The sequence below is a fragment of the Camelus ferus genome, chromosome 19 (genome assembly GCF_009834535.1).
Source record: "Camelus ferus isolate YT-003-E chromosome 19, BCGSAC_Cfer_1.0, whole genome shotgun sequence".
Classification (NCBI taxonomy): Eukaryota; Metazoa; Chordata; class Mammalia; order Artiodactyla; family Camelidae; genus Camelus; species Camelus ferus.
In genome coordinates this window covers 20,459,552-20,481,051 of record NC_045714.1, presented here as the reverse complement: position 1 = coordinate 20,481,051, position 21,500 = coordinate 20,459,552, and the positions used below count along the sequence as shown (strand labels likewise).

The window sequence follows — 21,500 nt, the reverse complement described above, 5'->3', positions numbered from 1 at the left end:
GGAAGGAGGTGGCCTCTGTGATCTCAGGGCAGGGTCCACTCCAGACAAGACACAGCCAGGCTCCAGGGTCAGAGTCTCCCTGGGTTCAAGTCCCAAACCCTCTGCTCAGTGTCTGAGACTATCCCTAGTGACCTGACCTCGCTGCGCCTCAGTGTTCTTGTCTGTAAAATGGTGATAACCGTGCGTTTCTCCCTGGGTCATTGTGAGGTGTAAGTGAGATGGATAAGCACCTGGGAGGTGCCCGCAAATGATCGGTGTTCATCTGGGTCATTGTGGACCCTTAACCAACTGCCCTAAAACTTTGAGGCATAAGGCATAGTGTTTCAGTAGACTTGTGGATTCTGTGAGTCAAGAATTCAGACGGGAACGGTGGGACAGTTCATCCCTGCTCCATTCCTGGGCCTCAGCTGCAAGACTGGGGACGTGAGTCACCAGACTGTCGTGTGTTTGCGTGTCCTTGCAAGGTTCTGAATTACTCGCCGTTGGTGCCACCGCGCCCCCTATCCGGGGCACTTAGTCGTTTTGTCTAAGTCTTTTGTCAGGTTTGGACTTGCCGTCAGGTTAACGAGACGCTCTCTCCTGCTCTCAGTTTGCTTGGGAGTCACAACCCAGAGATTTCAGCAATGGTGTGCTCAGTAAACTCAGGTCCTAAGGGAGGGGGAGACCAGTGTATAAGGTTTAGAACATGGATTTGGGGAAATCCATTAAAAAAATTTTTTTTTAACTTTGCTTCCTGGATTTCGACAAATTTCAAATAGATGAACAAGCTGTAGCCATATTTGGATATATAAACTAGCACTATTACTGATATACTGTAAAATACATCTGTCAACATATATGTTTAAGCTATTTACAGTCTGTGCATGGAAAATGCATAAATCCATTACCTGGACATTTATAACCCTAAAATAGGTATATGTATGAAACACTGTATATTTAACAGCAGCCTAGAAAGGAAAAATATTGAAAAACTAAGAGTGAACAACTGAAAGCTACTTTATTTTTTGGAAGAGTTACAATCTGCCAAGCATTGAGACGTTTTGTTTTTTTATTTTTTAATTATAGTCACCAGGCTGCCTATGAGGCCCCCAGAACTTACTTCTCCTCTAACTGCAACTTTTCACCCTCTGTCCAACATCGCCCCGTTCCTTTCCATGTCGGCCCTGGTCACCACCGTTCTACTCTCTGTTTCTGTGAGGTTGGTTTTGTAGCTCCCACGTGTAAGTGATACCATGTGGTATTTGTTTTTCTGTCTGGCTTATTTTACTTAGCACAATACTCTCAAGTTCCGTCCATGTTGTCGCAGATGGAAGGATTTCCTTCCTTCTATGGCCGAACAGTATTCCATGATATACATGTGTGTGCGTGTGTATATGTATATGCACCACACTTCTTTATCCATTCATGTGTCAATGGACACAAATCATCTCCATATCTTGGCTATTGTGAGCAAAGCAGCAATGAACATGGGATGGGGTTGGGGGTGGGGGTGCAGATGTCATTTCGAGTTAGTGTTCCGTTTTCTTCCTTTTAATGCCCAGAAGTAGGATTGCTGGATCATTCTCTAGCTTTACTGTTAACTTTTTGAGGAAACACCATAGCGTTTTCCATAGTGGCTGCACCAGTTTACATTCCCACCAACAGTGCACAAGTGTTCCCTTTTCTCCACATCCTCGCCAACCCTTGTTATCTCTGGTCTTTTTGATAATAGCAAGGGCTACTTTTCTGTATGTTTCCTGAGGACAGAGAACACTTGTTTTTCCGCTCCATGTATCCTCAGGAATAGCCTAGGACTTGAATGCATGGCAGACCAGCTGTTCAATAAATAGACAGGGCATTGACATATGAAATTTAATGGCTGACAGATTACAAGTCATATAGAAACCTGTAACTGTAATGGATGCCACTGGTGCCCCCCCTCAAGCTGCTGTGAGTGTTTGCTGCTAATGACTCACAGTTGCCCCCTCCCTGGAGAACTGCCCTGGCTGCTGGGAGTCTTCTCATCCAGAGGTTATACCCACACACACCCCCAGGGGGCAGCCCACAGCCAATGACTGACAGATTCCGGGCAGGAAAGACCAGCCTGCGTGCCCCCAGCAGGACCACTCAACAGTGTAATTTATCCTCCAGGGCCCCAGGGAATCAGGCCAAGGCTAGACCTTACCTGAGACCACACTGTTCGGGTTTTCTTCTCCTGTCTGTCCTTTTTCACTCCCTCATTCACAAGTTTCTCCTGAGAACTCTCCCTCTATTCATCTGGTGCACCTGAGTCCCTGCTTTTAGGGAACTGATCCTAAATATTAACCCATTAGGGCTCTTCCCTTTGGCTGCCAGGAAGCTCAGGAGGCTCAGAACTAAGTTTGTGCTTCACAGTGTAGGGATTTTTTCAGACTAGGTTTTCCGCTACCCCCATTTCTCCCTTCTCTTCAACCATGGCCTCCAGAATCATTCCTTAGCTTTTGTTCCTGTATCTTCTTTTGTATTCCTATTCAGTCTAAGCCTCTGAACTAAGCAGTGTAAAATTCATGAAAAAATATTGATGAAATGAGCTTAATTGGATTAGATTAAATTCAGGTGTGAAAAATCTAACTTCAGAGCCTCACATTGTTGGTTGCTTACACACATTCCTAGTCTTAATGGACTAAAGCATCTCACTGGACCAGAAATCTACAGCATCTGGGCCCAAAACTATAGTAAACGGTAAAGTCAAACAAAGTACAAGGCCTCAGAGCGAGGGCCAATCAACCTTGGCCCACAGGCCAAACCTGGCCCTCAGCTGTCTTTGCAAATAGCGTTCTGCTGGAACCCAGCCAGGCCCATCAAGGCCTTTGTATCTTCCCAGCCACGGTTTCTTTTCCGCCTGCAGCTGTCACAGGCTCCGCGTGGAAGGAAGCACGTAGGGCACTAAGTGAATGGTCCTTACTCAGAGTCCCCGGCTTTCCTGCTAGACTGTCCAAATCTCCACCTGCACCAGAGAGCCCGTGTTACATGGAAGGAGATCTGCTTCTTCTGTCGCAAGGATTTGCTTTTAAGGATTAGCATCAACAAGTGGAGAACTGAACTTGGGAGTTGGGGTCCTGAGTCCTGACCTCCATCCTGGCCCTCATTGGCTTCCCCATCCCTCTCTTTCTTCCCCTTTTCTTGGCTGGAGAAAGAAGGTTGCACAACCAAGCCTAGGACCAGGTGACAGCAGGTACCCAGGGGAACACTTGCCAGATGTCCCCCTTCCCCATCAGACACGGATTTACACTGAGAAGCAGTTTTTGACACACAAAGCCGAAAGAGAGTCAGAGAGTAGATGGCATCTGGCTTCAGTCGGCATTTACAATGCAGACAGGCTCAACGCGGCACAGCCCCACGGGGCTCCTGTCACTTTCCACAAACTCCTGAACTGCCGCGCCATCTCTCAAGTCAGAGCGGTTCTCCCCCTCCCTCTGCAGTGTCCCTGCCACAACTAAAAGGCTCTTCGAAGTGTGATTGCTCTGCAAAGCACGCCAAGTCTGCCAAAAATTGTTATGACTTATCCTCAGATGACAGCATGTAAATATTTTAGAAAGCGAAATGAGTATGATGAAAAATACACAACTTTTCATCTGACTTTTCCCCAAGCTGTGGGAATGATTCTTTCCTTGTTTCAAGGTGACATTTTAGGACAGTATTACAGAATTGTGTGAATGATGGGGTATTATACATAAGCAAAGATTTCCTCCCAGTTATTTCAGTTACTGTCTGGTCTAGTCTAAAGGAAAATCAACCCCTGAAAGGTGATCTCCACCTAAACAAAGGAGTCAGATAATTGCCTATTACACTAAGGCAGTTCTTATGCTTGTCATTGAATTTTAGCATCTTGCAGATAGATTTTGTTTGACCAATATCGTAAAGATAAAAAGGAAGAGGGAAAGAACTTTGGGGGGACATACTGTTTGCCACAGACCCCATCATTCCCAATTGTCTGACATCTGCTTCTGACATAAACATCACCTACCTGGCTCTTTAGGGAGTTGAGTTTGCATCTCCTAAGTTTGCTCAATAAATATTTAAAGGAGGCAGCCAGGAGCTGGCGTGAAGGAAGAGAAGAAGGAAACTGCTTCCCCCTCTGTTTATCTCAATTTTTTGGTCTTGAATTTTATAGTCTACATGTTGAATTTACTGTTAAAGCATTATATGTGGGCATAGGTGACAGTCAGAGAACCCCAAAATATGATCTATCCAATAACTGACTTCTTAGTTCAGGACTCCCCAGAAGCAAACCCTGAACAAGGGTTGAGTTCAAGTAGTTGATTTATGAAGTAAAGGGAACACCCGGGGTGAGTGGGGAGGTGTGACAGTGAAGAAAGGGGCCAATAAAGGAGGTGTGATCAAGGCAGCTACCACCAGGAGCCCCTGGGACTTAATCCTATCAGGAAACTGGGAAACCGTGCAGAACACACCCTGAGGTTATCCCACCCAGCAGCAAGGGATAAAAGTCATCGGTTGAGGTCGTTCCCCTGGGCATAAATTATCCCAGCACTTCCAGCCCTGCAGGGAGTGTGCAGGGCAGCCTGCAGCCTCCTGGGGGAAGTCCTGTACATGAAGAGATGCCTGCACTGACATTGGGAAACCCCCAGTGCACAAGTAGCCATAAGGTCTAACAACTATGGGGCTACCATTTATTACAATCTCCAGAGTGCAGTTTGAGCAAGACCTAATCTGAACCTGGAGTCATCCCACTCTGGGTAATAAAGGACCAGTACCGTGATGTGTTTGCTGATTAGAAAAGAATGTAGCCCTTGCAAAAGAGACTGATGCAGAAGGAAGCCCAGCCGGGGTGGGAGTGGCGTCTGACTTTGTCTGACAACCAGAAGACGAATTCAGGGAACACTAAAGGGTCTTGAAAGTGACAGTTGATTCATGAACTTCCTTCTACATCTTAAGGAAATGCACCCCGGGGAACCCTGGCATGTCCTTGGCTGGCTCTGATGACTACACCCCAGCCTCTTATTAATCACACCTCGGGGTTGTTACTGGAGGGAACATCTTAGAAATAAAGACAAGGTGACAGAAAATCCTGAGGCACAGATGAAACAGAGCATTGATTGTTTATTTCCGGGGAAGGGGAGTGGTGTGCAAAGGGCACGAGCACAGATCCCAGATCCTTGAGCTGGGATGTTCTAGGGGTCACTTGCAAGACTGTGGCTTGAAAGCCACCATCCAGGAAGGAGAGGAGGGGAGTGGACGGCTGCCCAGGGAGACAGTGATTAATCACAATGGGGAAGGAGAGCCCTGGTGACCCCTGCTGAAATTTAATCACAGCAGTAGGTCTGACACAGTGGCAGCTCTCGGGATGCCTCCATGAGCCCTGATTGATGCTCTGAAACCAAAAGAAGGTTCCCAACTGAGCAGGGTCTGCGGCTCAGGTCAGCCTCTGAGACGGTGGTTGCGGCTGTAGTCCCTTGTTCCATTTCTGATAAAGAGAAATGTGAGGAAAAGCTGGTGGGTTTCTGGTGATCCTTCATAAGTGCTGGTCAGCCTTAGGTTGGGGTGGCCAACCACCCTGGTTGTGCAGGACTTTCCTGGTTTTAGCACTGAAAGCCTGCTTCCCAGGAACTCCTCAACCCCGGGCAAACTGAGGTGACTGTCACTCACCTTTAAGCCTTCTTGACGGTGGTGACCCATCATGCCCAGTGAGAAACACAACCGCCGGGTTAAGGGATTGATGCGGATGTAAGCCTTCAACAACCCCCATGACACCAGAAAGGTTAATCATGGTGTTTGGATCCTGCTAGAAAGAGGCAGGATTGCTCGCGGGTCTTAACTCCAAGGTGGATAAACGCGAGACAAGTCATAATTAGAGGCAATTGCAGGTATCCTGAAACACAGGCTCGAGTGAAGGATTTAATCAGAGGCTACAGGACCATCTTCTCTTTGGTTTTCCCGGGGATCTGACGCCCCCACCCCCGTCTCCTGCTGAACTCCGCGAAGGGGGCGCGAGGCAGACGCTGCCCTGGCCCAGCTGCGGCCTCCTGCGCACCACCGGGCAGCCTCTCTCGGCGCCTCCAGCGCTGTCCTGGGGGCAGCTCCACGGGGGTCTCAAGAGGCTGGCAGGGACGGCTGGGGGAGGGGGTACCTGCTCACCAGCTCACGTATGGTTGGTACTTCTCCCTCCCCTTTCCCACACCCCCGCCCTGGTCGCTCACTTGTGCTTCCTGAGATGCCTCTCCCCAAGTTAACTATCTGCTCCCAAGTCCTGGTCCCAGCATCTGTTTTTAGAAGGGGACGTAAGTTGGGACCAACCCCCCCTCCCTGGAAGTGAGCCCTGCTGGCAGGAGAGGTCCACTCACCCATCGCCTTTGTTCAAGGCACCGTGTGACTTTATTGCCACCTCCAAACCTCCAAGTACAGAAAAGAAGTGAGCAAAGAAGGAAAATATAAAACAGCTACACGGAAATATAATTCAATCACTGATATTGTGCCAGAGAGGGATTTTCTAAATATAAAAGCCAAGGGGAAACATTTACCCCCCCCAAAAAAAATGTGTAATAAATGTTACTCATAAAACCTTTCAAAATTTCTGCCAGTCTGGTCATTGTTAAAGCTGGGATACGTGGGGATTCATTATACTATTCACTCTTTGTGATGCTTAACATTTTTTTCAAATTAAAAGGTTTTCATTCACACTAAAAAAATAAAGTTTAGTACGTGGTTAAGTTGTCAGAAGTAATATACATCTAGGGGGAAAAGAAAACAGCAACTCTTGTAATATTGCACAAATGGCTGCTTACGGCTTAGAATAAAATTGTCAGGGATTACCCAGAGTGTTTTTATTTTGTCTTGTTTTGTTTTGATATTTTATTTATTTAATTTATTTGGGGGGGGGAGGTAATTAGGTTTATTTGTTTATGTATTTGTGTATTTAAATGGAGGTACTGGGAATTGAACCCAGGACCTTGTGAAGGCTAAGCATGCGCTCTAACCACTGAGCTACACCCTCCCCCAACAGTTTTGTTTTTTTTTTTAATATTGTGTCTGACATAAACTAAGTGGAACTGGACACAATGAACTGTATTGGTCAGGAGAGTCTACATTATGCTGTGGTAACAAACAGCCCCAAAAGCTCAGAGGCTTCAAAGCACAAAGGTTTATTTCTCAATCAGCTGCTCATCCATCATTGTCAGTAGGGGGGTCTGCTTGTCACAATCTCTTAGGGGATTAGGGCTGACATCTGGAGCATTCTTAGTCACTGTGTAGAAGGAAAGAAACAACTCTACATATCTGGTACTGACCAGTAAATGGCTGAGCCAAGAAGTGGCACCAGTATCCATCACTCCCACTCACAACTCTGATTAGAATGGCTTACCAGACCCCACCCAGCCACAAGGGGGCATTATCATGAGCCCAGACAGTGGACAGCTGGAAATATTTGGCAGTTGGCACCAGCACCTTCTACAGTGAGACCAGAAAAATTATTGTGACCCAAGAGATAAACAGTGATCTTCTGAGGACAAACACACAAATGTCAAAGATGTTTGTGAATAGTTTGAATAAACTTGTTCTATGAACTGTGAGTGCAGAAAAGCAATATTTGTACATCAATACATTGTTTTATACAGTATTTAAATATCTATATGTGAAAAATAATAGATTTAAGTAATATAGTGAAAATTTTTCTGCAAGTCAAATGCAAAATACAAAAGAAAACATTGTGGGTAAACATACATATGCCATATAGATGACAAAAATTTGGTTAAGGTTTTAATATAGGAAGAGCTCTAACAAATCAATTTTTTTTTTTAAAAAAAGGGGATATCATGAAAGAAAAAATAGGCACAGAACATTACCGTCAGGGGCTTGGTGCTTTGCTAAGGTATTTTTAAAGCAAGAATACAAATGAGCAGTAAAGGTATAAAAAGATAAAGTCAACTGATAGTGAAAAAAACATAGAACTCAAAACAAGGAGGTACCATTTTTGCCCACTAAGTTGGCAAAACTTTTTTTTGACTCTAAATCTTGACCCAGATGGGCTGAATGTGGAGTCCTTGTGCACTACTGGCACATATATAAATTATTTAACAGGCCTTAAAAAGAGCAATAGCATGGCACTCTGGACTGAGAATCTTTAAACATTCATTTCTTTTCACTCAAAATTTCCTATTTTAAAAACTCTGCTTGAGGAAATAAAAAGAGATAAAAGATAAACATAAAATGTTCATTTCAGCCCTTTAAAATCTAAAAATAGCCTTCCATATATGTCTAAGAAAAAGAGTAAATAAATTATGGAATGGCTATTTAACAGAACTAATAAAAACTTACGGTGTAGAATAATAATCATGTGAGAAAATGTTAATAATATAATGGTCAATGAGAAACACATTTTAAGCAGGGTTATAAAAGTGGACATATTTTATGATGCCAATTTCACTCTTAAACCTGTTCTTACACTTTGCATTTATGTTTATATAACTGGCAGGAATCCACAAAATAGCACCAGTGGTTTTTCTATTCATGGACGATTATATAGATATTGTATTTTCTTCAGTCTAGATTTTAATTGTTCTACAATGAATATAATTTTCATAATAAAAAATACAGTAACTTTTTTAAAGTATGTCAGTATTGTATTAAGATGTCAAGATGACTGGAAAATAAAAAAGTAATATAAACGAGTGTTTAGGAAAAGGCAAGCTGTATCTGGCTGGCCTCACCAGCACCTGCAAGCAGACACCAGCACTGGGTCAGGGCCCGGGGAGGGGTGGAGACCCCCAGCAGGCAGCCCACCCTCCCGCAGCGCAGGCTCCTGGGCCATCTCCCCCCTACTCTCTGGGTGACCCCCCACACCCCATGTGAGTTTTGGGTTCTTCTTTACTTGTTCCCTGGATTAAATTCGCTCTGTTGAACTGCCCAGTGTGGCAGTGCCTGTCTGCCTGAATCTATTTATTGGGATCACGTTAAATTTGTAAGTCAACTTGGGGGAAATTGACATCTTTGTGATGCTGTCTTTCTATCCAAGAACATGATCTGTTGGTGTGTCTTTCTGTTGGCTCGTATCTTCATCTGTGTCCCTCCATAGAATTTCAAAGTCTTTAGTATTTAGCTCTTTTTTTTTTTTTTTTTTTTTTTTTTTTTTTGCTTGTTGAGTTTCTTCCCAAGTATTTTATCTTTTGTGTGACTAGTCTAAATGGTGCTGCTGCACAGGACTGCTGTGGGGGTTCAGGGAGTTAATACATAAAGTGCTCAGAGCAGTCCCTGGCACACAGAAGAGCTTGCTGTGATTATCATCCTACTTTCTTCCACTGTATCCCCCAGCTGGTTATTGTTTGCATGTGGGTCACAGCTGTTCTGTCTTGGGTTCAGCCCAGCTCCTGTTCAGGTGAAACTGGGGGACAGAATTGGATCCTGGGGTGTCATTTTAACAGGAAAGTGCAATGTGCTGATAACAGACCCATCCCAAAATCAGCTCTCAGTCCTCTTACAGATGCCCCTTTCCCACCCATCTGCCCCCAGAACTAGGGTTTACTCCATAAGGGTCCATCTTCTCCAGAAGCCAGGGACTATTTGGTGCTGATATGCAATCACTGGAAGCTAGGATGTAATTATTGTTGCCTCATGTACACACGCACACACACAGAAACACACACACACACAAACACACACACACACACACACACACACATCTTGCTTAGGAAAACAAAGTTTAACATTCCTAGCAATCAAAGTATTCTCATGGGCAAGTCTTTCAGTTCAAAACAAAACGAATGTTTACTTTTTACTTTTCAGAAACACACTGACAGTTCCTCCCTGTGTATCAGTAAGCAAAGCCAAGTAACAAACTTCCCCAAAACTCAGTAAATTAAAATAACAACCATTTAAGTCCACTCATTGGTATACAGGTCAGTTGGGTTGTTCTGCCAATCTGGGCCATCCTTGGCTAATCTCAGGTGGCCTCGCTCATGCAGCTGTGGTCAGTTGGAGGGTGAGCAACAGTCTGGGATGGCCTCCCATGTCTGATGGCTGTTGGCTGTGGCAGTGAATCTGGAGGGGCTATGCCTGTCATCAACCAGCAGGCTAACTTGGGTTTGTTTCAGTAATGCAACAGAGTTCTGAGGAAGAGCAGAAGTGTAAGGGCTTCTTGAGACCAGTGCTTGGAACTGACTCAGCACTGCTTCCCACCCCATCCTGTTGGTCAAAGCAAGAGAGGGGGCCAGCCCAGATTCAAGTGGAGGGAAACAGAACCCTCCCCTTGATGGGCAGGGCTGCAAACCGTACTGCGAAGGGGTCACGAATACAGAGAAGTCTGACAACTTAGAGTCACAGTCAATCTCCCTATGCCAAGGCGAGAACGCTTTGAGCACTGATTTCCTTTTAGCAAAGGCTGCTTTGTCTCACTGGCAGCCCACCTGAGGGATGTTCAGGGGAAAGTTCCACAGGTGGCCCCCCATTTACCCTGACTGACATCCATTTCACTTTCCTAGGGTGCCATTTCTTAACGTTGAGCCCAAATCTGAGTCTGTTTGAGAGTGAGATCCCCTGCACCGGCTGTCAGGATGACTGGTTTCCCTCTCTGTCCTGGCGTCTGAGAGCAGTTGCCTGTTTGGGTGGTTTTCCAGCATAGATTTTCCAAGAGGCTGAGGACAGTTCGCAGCTGGTGGCTGAGCCAGTCTTTGCTGATGTATCGACTCAGTCACAGGCTAATTAACTCCGACTCTGTTTAGAAGCAATCAAAGTGTCACTTCTCATTGTTAGGAGGCAGACAGCTTGGAGGTAACCCAGTCTTCCCCTTCCCTCTGGCACCACCGCTCTTACAGCACTGAGTCAGGACCGTGGACAGGGACACACTATCTCTGCGTGGCTTCTGTGTCTCCTCGCCCTAGAGGGTGGGTGACCCAGCACCCTGGGCAGGACTGGACCTCCCACACTGGCTGCCCTCCTCCCCTCAGCCCAGCCCCAGGGGAAAGCAGAGTAACCCCAGGCCTACTCCCCTGCGGTCAGAAGGTAGGAAACCAGAAGCAATAGCCGCTCCTGGATTGTGGAGATGAGAGAATACTTTTAGAAGACAGAGAACAGGGGGAGAAAAACCTAGGCACTAAAAACGTGGTTTGAACAGAAGAGCCATGCAAACTGTAGGCATCTGTATAACTAAACTTGTGGGTTGTAGCCAATTAGCATATGGTGGTAATCATTGTACATATCATTATGTTTACAGTTATTTCTGTTGTGTGTTTTACCTGATCGTATTAGACTTTCTTCTTATATTTGGTGTTCCCTTACACAGGTAAAATGCATAATATTGTGTTTAAAAGAATTCTAATATGATCCAATTGTATATTATATATATATACACCAACATATATACTTACATAATCTGTAAGTAAACGTGTTATTTTATACTTACTGTATCTACATATATGTAAATTTATGTAAAATATATATAACTATATATAAAATCGAAGCTACATATAAATACTTTTGTATCTTATATCGCTAAGTATAAATTTATAGGTACACTTGCACTTTTGCTTAAAAGAATACATAATAGGATAATAATGATTACATCTAGGGGTTTTGTTTTTTCATTTTTCCCCCTATACTTTGACTTTTTTCATGAGGATGTACTGCCTTTAAAAGCAGTTCATTTGGAAATTATAAGGAGATTCTTCCAGCTTTTCTCGCCTTGCTATCCCCAGCTTAAATTGTAAATTCAGGTGACTTTTTATGTTGCATCCTCCCGGAAAAGGAAAATTCTTGCAGCGCCTAACCAGAAGGACAGTGGTTTTCAAAGGCAGATAGAACGAATCTGGTCCTGTGGTTCAGCTGCTGCAGAAGCCCAAGTCCCGACTCCCAGGCCTGGACCCCTGCAGCCCGTGGCGTCTCTCCTTTCCCCCCTCCCTACCCCCAGGGCCGAGGGGGCAAAGGCAGCATCTACGTGTGGGCCTCCGGGGACGGCGGCAGCTACGACGACTGCAACTGCGACGGCTACGCCTCCAGCATGTGGACCATCTCCATCAACTCGGCCATCAACGACGGCCGGACCGCCCTGTACGACGAGAGCTGCTCCTCCACCTTGGCCTCCACCTTCAGCAACGGGAGGAAGAAGAACCCCGAGGCCGGCGTGGTGAGTGCGGCGCCCGCCCCGCGCGAGGCTGGGGATGCACGCCGACGCTGTGTGACGTCAGGCGCAGGCTGTGACGTCACGGGAGGAGGCGCTCGCCCGCCTTCCCTCAGAGGGTCGGCGCCGGTTCTGAGGGGCGATCTGTCCCCTCCCGGGCTGATGATGCTTTGTCATCAAGGTAGAGACGTACGATAAGGAAGAACGTGATGACCTCTGCCCGCTCGTTTTCCATACGTTTTCTTGCTCATTGTTTTGCCGCACAGTGATGCACTCCGGTTTACCGAAAAGCCCCAGCACAGAGCTTAGAAGGAGAACTGCTGTTAAGAACCGGGGCATCACACCAGCACCATTCTGAGCCAAGAACCCATCCATTTATTGCAGTAATTTAAGAATAGCATCCGTGGATGGACTGTCCTGGGTCCATGAGTCTCCCCACATTGGGCTTACGTGTATTTTCTCAAAGGAAGAGCAGTGTAGCTCATCACATTTTAAAACAGGTCCGTGAGTGAGAAAGCAAAAAGGTTCAGAATCACAGGCTTAGATTATTTATTACAGTTTTCTGAGCAGCTCTTCCTTCCTGGGCAACTAGGTCTAATGGTGAATTTTCCAAGCCCCTCAGAAATACACACCTGGAGAACATAAGGCGTGTTTTTGAATCTCTTCCTCTCTGGGCATTTCACTGGCATAGCAGCCTTTCCTCGGACCTCCACGCCAGAAATTTAGTGGGCGGTTCAACAGTCATGCTGAGTTCCATCCTGACAGCCCTTGCCTCCACCCTAGCTGGGAGGAGGCAGGAACCAGGACACAGTCATTATCAGCTAGCACTTTGGTCCCAGGGCCTGACGAGCTGGCCAGGCCCTCAGGTGAGCAGGAGAAGCCCTTCCCCGACAAGAGACACATACCTTAGCCCGGCTCCCTCCGTGAGTCCCCTGGCTCCCCCAGCCTTGGGAAGGACGGAGACTCTACCAGTTCCTCCCAAGCAGAAGGACCTGCCCCCTCTCTCATCCCACGAGCTCTGTGGGCAGGAAGGGAGAAGAGCAGAGCAGGAAAGAACAAGTGAGGGCCCCCCACCATGTTCTGTTTGTAGTGCTTCCCCCCAAAGCCCCACTCCCTGCCCCAAGGGTCTCCCAATGGTGTCACTTTGTCCTCAACTCCTGTCTAGGACTCGGTCTACTACAGCTGGGGAAGGGCCTTAAGTTCTCCTTGAATGTTGTCATTCTCCCTCAGGAGATGCCTTGAAACCTCCCTGATGCTTTGTTCCTCCAGATAACAGGTCCCCTGGAGGAGCCTACAGACAAACAGGAGGAAGGAATACTCCTGTGATTTATATATGAGCTTAATGAATACCCTGGTTCTCACAAACATCACAAATGAGAGTTTTCTCTTTGTGAAAGTCTTTTAAAACTCAGCTGGTCAGTCTTCCCCCTTAAGAACAGTTGTGGAGGTGATCACTCGTGTAGGGTCATCTTGCTGAACACGTATCAGAATCTCTCTGTGACTTTTAGATGCAGAGAACACAACATTTTCTCCTTCATGGCCTGTCCCTCTAGCAAACTTTAGCTGAGCATGTTTAGTCTTTCCTCTTTTGGAATGCCACCCTTTTTCCTGAGGGAAAATAAATGCTGATGAAATGGCCCTTGAGTTTTTGGAGCCAATCCTAATGCAAGAAAACTCACCATTGCATTGACTATGGTGGTGATGTTGACTTGTCTCTCTCCAACTATGTTTCCTTTTAGGATCCAGAAAATAAATGTCTCTCTTGTTTCTAGAACAGCTGCAGATATGCTTCTCTGAACAATTGACTAGCTTTTATCTTGAGGACACTGTAAATATAACTGAGTGGTTTTTTTGCATGGGCTACTAGGACGCTCAGATAAAATGTATGGCAAAGTAGATACATGAGTACTGAGCTTATCCTTGCCTTCATCTTAATCTTCTTCAGAACAAAGTAGAGTTTAAGTAAGAGATAGAAAATCCTCTACTCATGTTGTTTGGGGTTCAAAATAGTGTGAATTATTCACTCATTACTCAACCTCTTCCCTTCCAGGCAACCACAGATCTGTACGGCAACTGCACTCTGAGGCATTCCGGGACATCTGCAGCTGCTCCTGAGGCAGCAGGAGTGTTCGCGCTGGCTTTAGAGGCTAAGTATGTTTCCAGCTCGGGACCAAGGGCCGGCTCTGCAGGGAGGACTAACTTGTGTCTCTTTACCCAACACCAGGTGTCTATGGCGGCTAAAGTGGGTGTGAGAGTCTGTGAATGGCCAGGGCGAGGAGCTCTGGTGGGCATTTCTAAATGGTACACACACACACACCACAAAACTACATCCCTGGGAGAGCCCAGGAGCCCAGCACCCAACCACACACAGGGGCATGTAGATGCTTTCTTTATGAAAACTTCCCTTCATCTTCTGTGGGTCCCTGGGCTACTTCACTCTAATAATATTCCCAAATGAGGGAAAACCACTGCTCAGCTGGGTACCCAGCAAAGTATTCAGAACACGTGGCAAACAGGACACTCTCACCCCAGGTTTGTTCATTTATAAAGTGAACTCACTGAGACAAGGTGGGTGAAGTTACACAGTGTAGACCAAGAAATGGGCTTTGCTGAGAAGCCTTCCAGCCACCAGTGAGAGGAGCCCCATCCCCTCTGATCCTACTCCCCGCAGAGAGGCCACACAGCGTGGCTGCTGCTGGGCACACCTGGGTTTGAGAATCAGTGGAGGTCCCTGCCCACCTGGCCCTCTGTCTTCTCTTAGTGCAAACCAGAGGCTGGCCTTGTGTTTGAGCGGTGAGCATGTGGCGGCAGGCACCACCCATGTGGTGTAAGTGCAGATGCCCACTATGTAGGGAGTTATCCAAGAATAGAAAACCAGCAACTTGTAAAAAGTTGGATTCAGGCTCCTGGGGAAGGGAAGTTCCCATCCCTGTCAGCCGTTGCTAGGCAACCAGAACTTCTAGTATCAATCTCCAGGCAACTCTGCTTGGCTCTCCATATATGCAGTGCATTTTCTGACTCACAAAGAAGGTAAGAGCTGATTCCTAGAATAGGAAAGGACTTCAAAAGATTATCCAGTCCAACCGTCTGCCTTCGAGCACAAAAGGCATAATTATCCTCCTTTTATGGATAAGGCCTCAAATTGGGATTGACTCCTTTCTTTGAATGAGCCCAGACTTCGATTCTTCTAACAAAAGTCAGGTGGAAAATTTAGGAAAGTGAGAGATGGACACTGGTCAAAGCCTTCCTATTAAGCACAGGGGCCAAAACTTACACATGACGTGCATTTTCTGAAGGTGAAACTGTTCATCTCAGGGCCTGTTGGGTCCTGGAGTCTGAACTGGCCTTGCTCACTCCAGCCGGAAACAGACAGACAGAGGGAGCCTGCTGCTTGCTGCTGCGCCTTAAAGAGACCCAGGAGCAGGAGTGCTCCAAAAACGAGAAGGGATTTCTGGTCCCCCTTTCAATCTAAAAGGGCAGAAAAGTCTCCTTGAATTCTGACAAGCAAAAAGTCACTTGCTTAGGCCTCTATGCACACAAAGGGATAACCTACATAAATCGACGTAATGGAGCAAGGCTGCTGGGACTTTAAACAGATTCACGGGCTCTGTACCAAGTATTCACCACTCTTTAGCACCCTTGCAGATATCCTTACAGAAGAGAACGCAGTCACCACTAAGGCACCCTTTGCTTTGGAGCGATGGTCATGAATTGAATGCTCTCTCTTGCCATAAGGAGGGGAAAGGTGATCTGTGACAGCAGGCGGTTCAAGCCCATCATGGGAGCCAGCGCTAAAATTCCTCAGAACACCAGCTGCCCGAGTTGGAAGCACACCCTGAGATGAGAGTTTGGAGCAAGTGATTTACTGAGAGGGCTCCCAGGAAGCAGGCTAGGGCTGGGGAGAGTCCAAGCAGGGATGCTGTTTCAGAAGTCCTGACCCGTGGGGGGCTCTGGAGTGTAAATTGTGCCTCAGAGTTTGTTCCATACCCAGGCAAGGGGGCTGGGCTGCCAGATTCTTTAGTTGGTCCATCGTTTGCTAAGAGCCCCACCTGGAGAAGTAAACTCCAAGGCTTCTCTGTCTTTCTGCACCTGTGGGCAAAGGGGCTCTAGGAGCCATGAGTTAGAACTGCTGGTTGGCATGAAATAGCCCCAGGAGAAAGCCCAGAGGGAGCAGAAGGGAATTGTGCTCCAAGAACAATTCCTACAGCTCATCTCTCTTTGTCTTCAGACAAGGCAACTGGGCTTCCTTGGTGACACATGTGTCAGCAGTTGAAAGCTGGTTCCCCCCCGGAGGCCCAATGAGAAAGCTTTTCCAAACCAATGTGAATGCAATAAACAAATTATCCTGCCTAAATGTATGCCCATTGGGACCATGGCAGAGAGAGAATGACACTTTCATGGCTCCAGGGGACAAAGGGAAGCCATTCCTCTGTCCTGACCAGTCACCACCTTCCTGTTTCATTTCATAAAATGTTTTTCTGCCAAATGCTTGAAAATGCCTTCTTGAGTCACAGGAAATATTGCTCACATTTCCCAGTGTGACCAATATTCGAGAAATTTCAAAGAATTTCTTTAGTGGGGGTGGGGATTATTGCCACCTTCAAATATTTCGAGTTCCCTCCATGACCCTGAGTTTCTGGGTGGTTCTAGAGGGCTGAGCTAGGTTTGCAGGGTAAATGTCATAAGGAGGCAAATTTGTAGCCGAGGAGAACCATCCATAATAAAGCAACCCACGTATTGGACTAGAGCACCGTTTCCAAAACCGCCCTTGCAGGGGTTGGATTTTCCCATGTGGGTGCTATCAAAGTGTAACAGACACACAGAAAAATGCACAAATATTAGGTGCAGCTCAAAGGCTTCTTACAACGCGAACAGATCCAGGTCAACAGCACACAAATCGAGAAACAGACCATCACCGAGACTGCTACCAGTAGGCCCTGTTTTGTCCAACATTATGTTTAGAGACTCCTCCGTGCTGTTGTTCACACTCACAGAGTACCACTCCGTTGTGTAAATGGGTATTTGGGCTGTTTCCACGTTGGGGCTGCTATGAGTAACACTGCTGTGAGCGTTCTGCTGCTGTCTCTCGGTGAAGATGTGGACGCACTGCTGTTTGGTGTGATGAGGGCTCAAAGAGCTGAGTCATGGGGTGCACGTATGCACAGGGCTAGTAGTTTTCCAGAGCTGGTGTCGTCCCTGACACCCCCTCCAGCAGTATGAGAGCTACAGGTGTTCCACATCCTTGCCAGCATCTGGTAAGCCTTCTGCACTTCAGTGCTCCTGTGGGTATTCATGCGAACTGCACCCAAGTTTTCCTTTACATTTCCCTGGTCGCAAGTGAAGCTGAGCGCCGGGAGAGGTTTGAGAATGATAGATTCCCATGGCTCCGCCAAGAGTCAGTGAAGACAAATCCATAGGGATGAACAGCCCAGGAATCTGTCTCTTCAATGCCTTGTTCAGGGACTGCTAGAGCAGCCAGCCCGTTGCTGGGCTGCAGTCAGGGGTGCGTGGCCTCCAGGAATAAGGCAATGGCTCTGTGAGCCTCTGAACCAGGGTTCTGTTGTGCAGAGTGTGAACATCAGACTCTTTGCCTCTGACTGGGTGCCCGTATTAGATCAAGATTGAAAACAAGAAATCTAAAAACAGTAGATAAACCAAGACAGGGGTTTATTTTTCTGTTATGTGAAAGATAATACAGAAGTAAGGAGCCCGGGGTGAGGGTACTGGCGTTGCCACTGCGAATTAGGGAATTTGTCTCTTTCTAGATTTCTGCTCCTCGACCTTCATGTGATCTGGGTGCTGCTGGAATGCCAGCCATCATGTGCACATTGCAGGCCAGGAAAGGGGAAGAGCAAAGGGAAAAAAGAAATCCATCAGCTGAATTGGCACTTTTTAAAAGTTTTTCCAAAAAGTCACCGAGTGACTTATTTCTCATTAGCCAGAACTGTCACATGACCACCCCCACCTGCAAGGGAGGCTGGGAAATGTAGTTTTGTAACTGTTCTCTCCTTAAATCCCCTTTGCTGTCTTGATTATTAGGAGGAACATGTGAATTGGGCTTCAGAGAATTTGATACCTAAATAGAAGAACTCTGAAAGACAATGGTCTTTCAGGGGTAATCCTCACAAATTAGGGAAATTTAAAAAAAAAAAAAAAAGTCAGTATTTTGTACCAGTGGGAAGTGAGTAAGCCAACTGCAGGTTCTGGCGAGTGCAGGGTTCTGTAGGCGATACAGTGCCACCAGTTCTTCATGGGCAAAAAATTCACTTGCCAGGACCAGCTTTAAGTGGCTTAGGGAACAGCCCTTCCCGAGGTCTCCCTGATGCAAGATTCCTCTTCCAGCTACGTGAGGCCAGTCTCTCCCTGGGCTTCCCACCTGTTGTTCCAAGGTCCCCACCCTCCCCCCACCCAGGGTTTTCTCCACACTGTCCTGCATGACCTCTCTCTTTGGAGCCTTGGTGTGTCCCCACGTCTTGCCCTGGATTTGGCTTTGACCTCAGGGGATGGGCTCTCTGAGTGGAGAGCCAGCTGGTCCACCCTGAGTAGCTTAGGCCCAGTGTGCTGACAACTGAACGTTTACCCGAGAACATCACAGGGTCCTATGAGCACTTGGATCCAACCAGTGAGTTCCTTGCCAGCTGCACAAGTGTCACCACTACTGATCATTCACCTGGGGCTTACTCACACATGACCTTGTGGCAGCTCCCAGCTTTGCTCCTCATGGTCGCACCTGCAGCAGCCTCTGACCAGTGTGGTCCTGCCTTCCAGTCCCAAATGCCTCGATTCCATTTTCCCAGGTGATGGTCTTAGAGATCAGATCATGTGTCTCTCTGCCCTTACGGTCTGTCACTGAGACAAAGTCCTGGTGTCCTAATGTGTCCTCCTCTCCTGCCTCGCAGCTGCCGGCTCCACATCCCTGACACGCACGGGGCTCCTGCCCTCCTGCGCTCTCGTAGGCTTGTCACCCGCATGACACTTGCCTTCTCCCGCCTCTACATCCTTCCTTCCAGGACCTTCTCTCCCCTAGGAATCCCCTCCCCCTTCCTTGTGTTTCTATTCAGTCATTCCTACTCACCCCTTTGACTTTGGCTTAAAACACCACTTTCTGAGAGATCCTTGCTGACCCCCTGGACCAGAGTTTCTCAAATTCACTGACGATCAGAATCCTTAGAGTACTTGTAAAGAATAGATGCCCTGGGCCACACCAGGTCCACAGACTCAGAATCTCCAGGAGCTGCAGTTTGAACGAGCATCCTTGGTGCCGTCAGGAAATTAGAAGCACCCCCACCCCAAGACCAGGTTTGCTCAAGCCTTTCGCAGGTGCTTGGACAAGCCCGTGGAATTACTGTCGCTGGATCCTGTCTGATATCATCATTTTTTTCGTGTTTGGTTCACATATGCAGCCAGGGTTGTGAACTGCCATCTCAGACCAATGTTCTCAAACATCCCATGTGCAGAAAAATCATCTGAGGGGCTGTTTTAAGTGCAAATCCTCAGGCCCCCAGCCTCCAGGATGCTGACTCAGGACAGCTGGTGTTGAGGCCAGGAATCTGCATTTACCACTAGTCCCCACGCGATTCTGATCACCACGGTCTGTGAGACCCCCTGGCTGGGATAACTCGGGGCTCCACTGCTGACTCCCCCAGAATGACAGCCCTCCCTGTTTAAATAGTGAGTTTCTGTCTGTCCCCTGGGCTGTAGGCTCCAAGAGGGCAGAGACCTTCCTATGACAAGCCCAGAATTAGTGTAGAGCCAGGACGTGGTACTCACTCAACAGATGCTCATGGAGTCTCTTCATTGTGCAATACCTTTCTGTATATCGGTGTCTTATTTTCCCAACTATTACATAAAATATTTGAGAACATGTCATGTTCCTTGTCCTATAACACAGTGACTTTTATAGTGTAGATATTCTGTCAATTTATTTTCTATGATGTACTGGGTGTCACCTGCAGTTCTCAAACTGCTATGGGAGCACTGAAGCTCAAAGCAGGCTGGTGAGATACCTGTTCTACATGGCGTTCTGTCAATTCAGAAACTGCTCAGAAGGGAGGAAACAGGAGAGACCCAATTTTACTTTTCAGACATAAGCAAATGGCTGTCCAAACAGTGCCAGCAGCTCAGTCACATTGGAATATGGACTGTGCTCTGGTTTCTCTCAGAAGTGAGAGCATCCTTGTTCTGACACATTCTTGCCCCATGGGGATAAATCCATGGAGAAATGTCTAGCAGGGTCCTTCTCCAAGCGTTGGGAAGCATAGCATGTTTGTGACAGAACTCCCAGCAAAGATGAGAGCCAGCCAGCCCTCAGATCCCCTGGAGGTCACCAGGTCCTCATTCATCGACACTTCTAAGTTAAATAAACTCAGAATCCTGTTCCAGGAAAACACTGAGCTTTTAATCATAATTGACTTCAGGAAATTTCACACCATTCACCTGGCCCATATGTCCAGGCAAACTCACGTCCATGATACATTCTTAAACTTCTCAAATAAGCAGTGACCTCCCTTGAAACTGTCTCTTTCAAAGCTGAAGGTCTGCACATCAAGAGCATATGAAGCACCAGCACCTTCTGGCTCTGATTCAAAGCTCTGAACCAATGACTGTGGAGTGTGTTGCAGTTTTATCAAGGAGTGATGGTGTTCCTCGTCCTTTGAATCATTGGACTCTAAGGAGAAACATAGTGCAGGGGTTTTCCAACTTTTTTGACCATGAGTCTCGGTGAGAAATTTTGCAATGCAACCCAACACACACCTCAGCACACACACACACTCACACACATACCACACCCCACACACACACAACTGACACACACACACCCCACACCACACACATACATACACACCACACACACCACACACGCACCACAGACACACACACACAGTTTCTCATGTTACATGCTGGCTATTACCCTTTCTGTTCTATTTCATTCATGGATCATCCCATCCATTAAACCACTGGTTCGCAACCTTAGCTGTCTACTGGAATGACCTGAGAAGTGTTAACAATTTCCAAAGCCTGGGTCCTAGTCCCAGAGATTCTGATTTAATTTTAAATTCTGAGGTGTGACCTGGGCAGTAGGATTTTAAATGTCCGCACTGGAAGATTTAATTGTGCAGCCCAGGTACATAACCTGTACATCAGTTGGTTTCCTAGCCCATAAATGGGTCACAACTTGCAGTCTGAAAAACACAAGCATTGAATAACATTAGACAGCAATTTTCAAAGACAAATCTGCAAGCAAACTTCTTTATTCGCTCAACGAGCAGCGTGCCAAGGGCTGTCCTGGGCGCTGGGGATGCAAATAAGCTGCAGCTATTGTCTCTGCCCTTGAAGAACTGACTGCTCATTTCCCAAATGGAACACTCCAGTGTAGCCAACACCCAGATCAAGAAACAGAGCTCTGCCAGCACCCAGA

At 46.9% G+C, this 21,500-nt stretch overlaps 1 protein-coding gene across 1 annotated transcript in view; it reads left to right on the top strand.

Moving 5' to 3' along the window:
- Positions 1-21,500, top strand: part of PCSK2 (proprotein convertase subtilisin/kexin type 2) — a 218,249-nt gene that overhangs the window by 183,975 nt on the left and 12,774 nt on the right. Inside the window, exons 9-10 of the mRNA XM_032461792.1 lie at positions 11,873-12,088; positions 14,133-14,233. Of these exons, the coding sequence (XP_032317683.1) occupies positions 11,873-12,088; positions 14,133-14,233 (317 nt within the window). The remainder of the gene's footprint in view (positions 1-11,872; positions 12,089-14,132; positions 14,234-21,500) is intronic.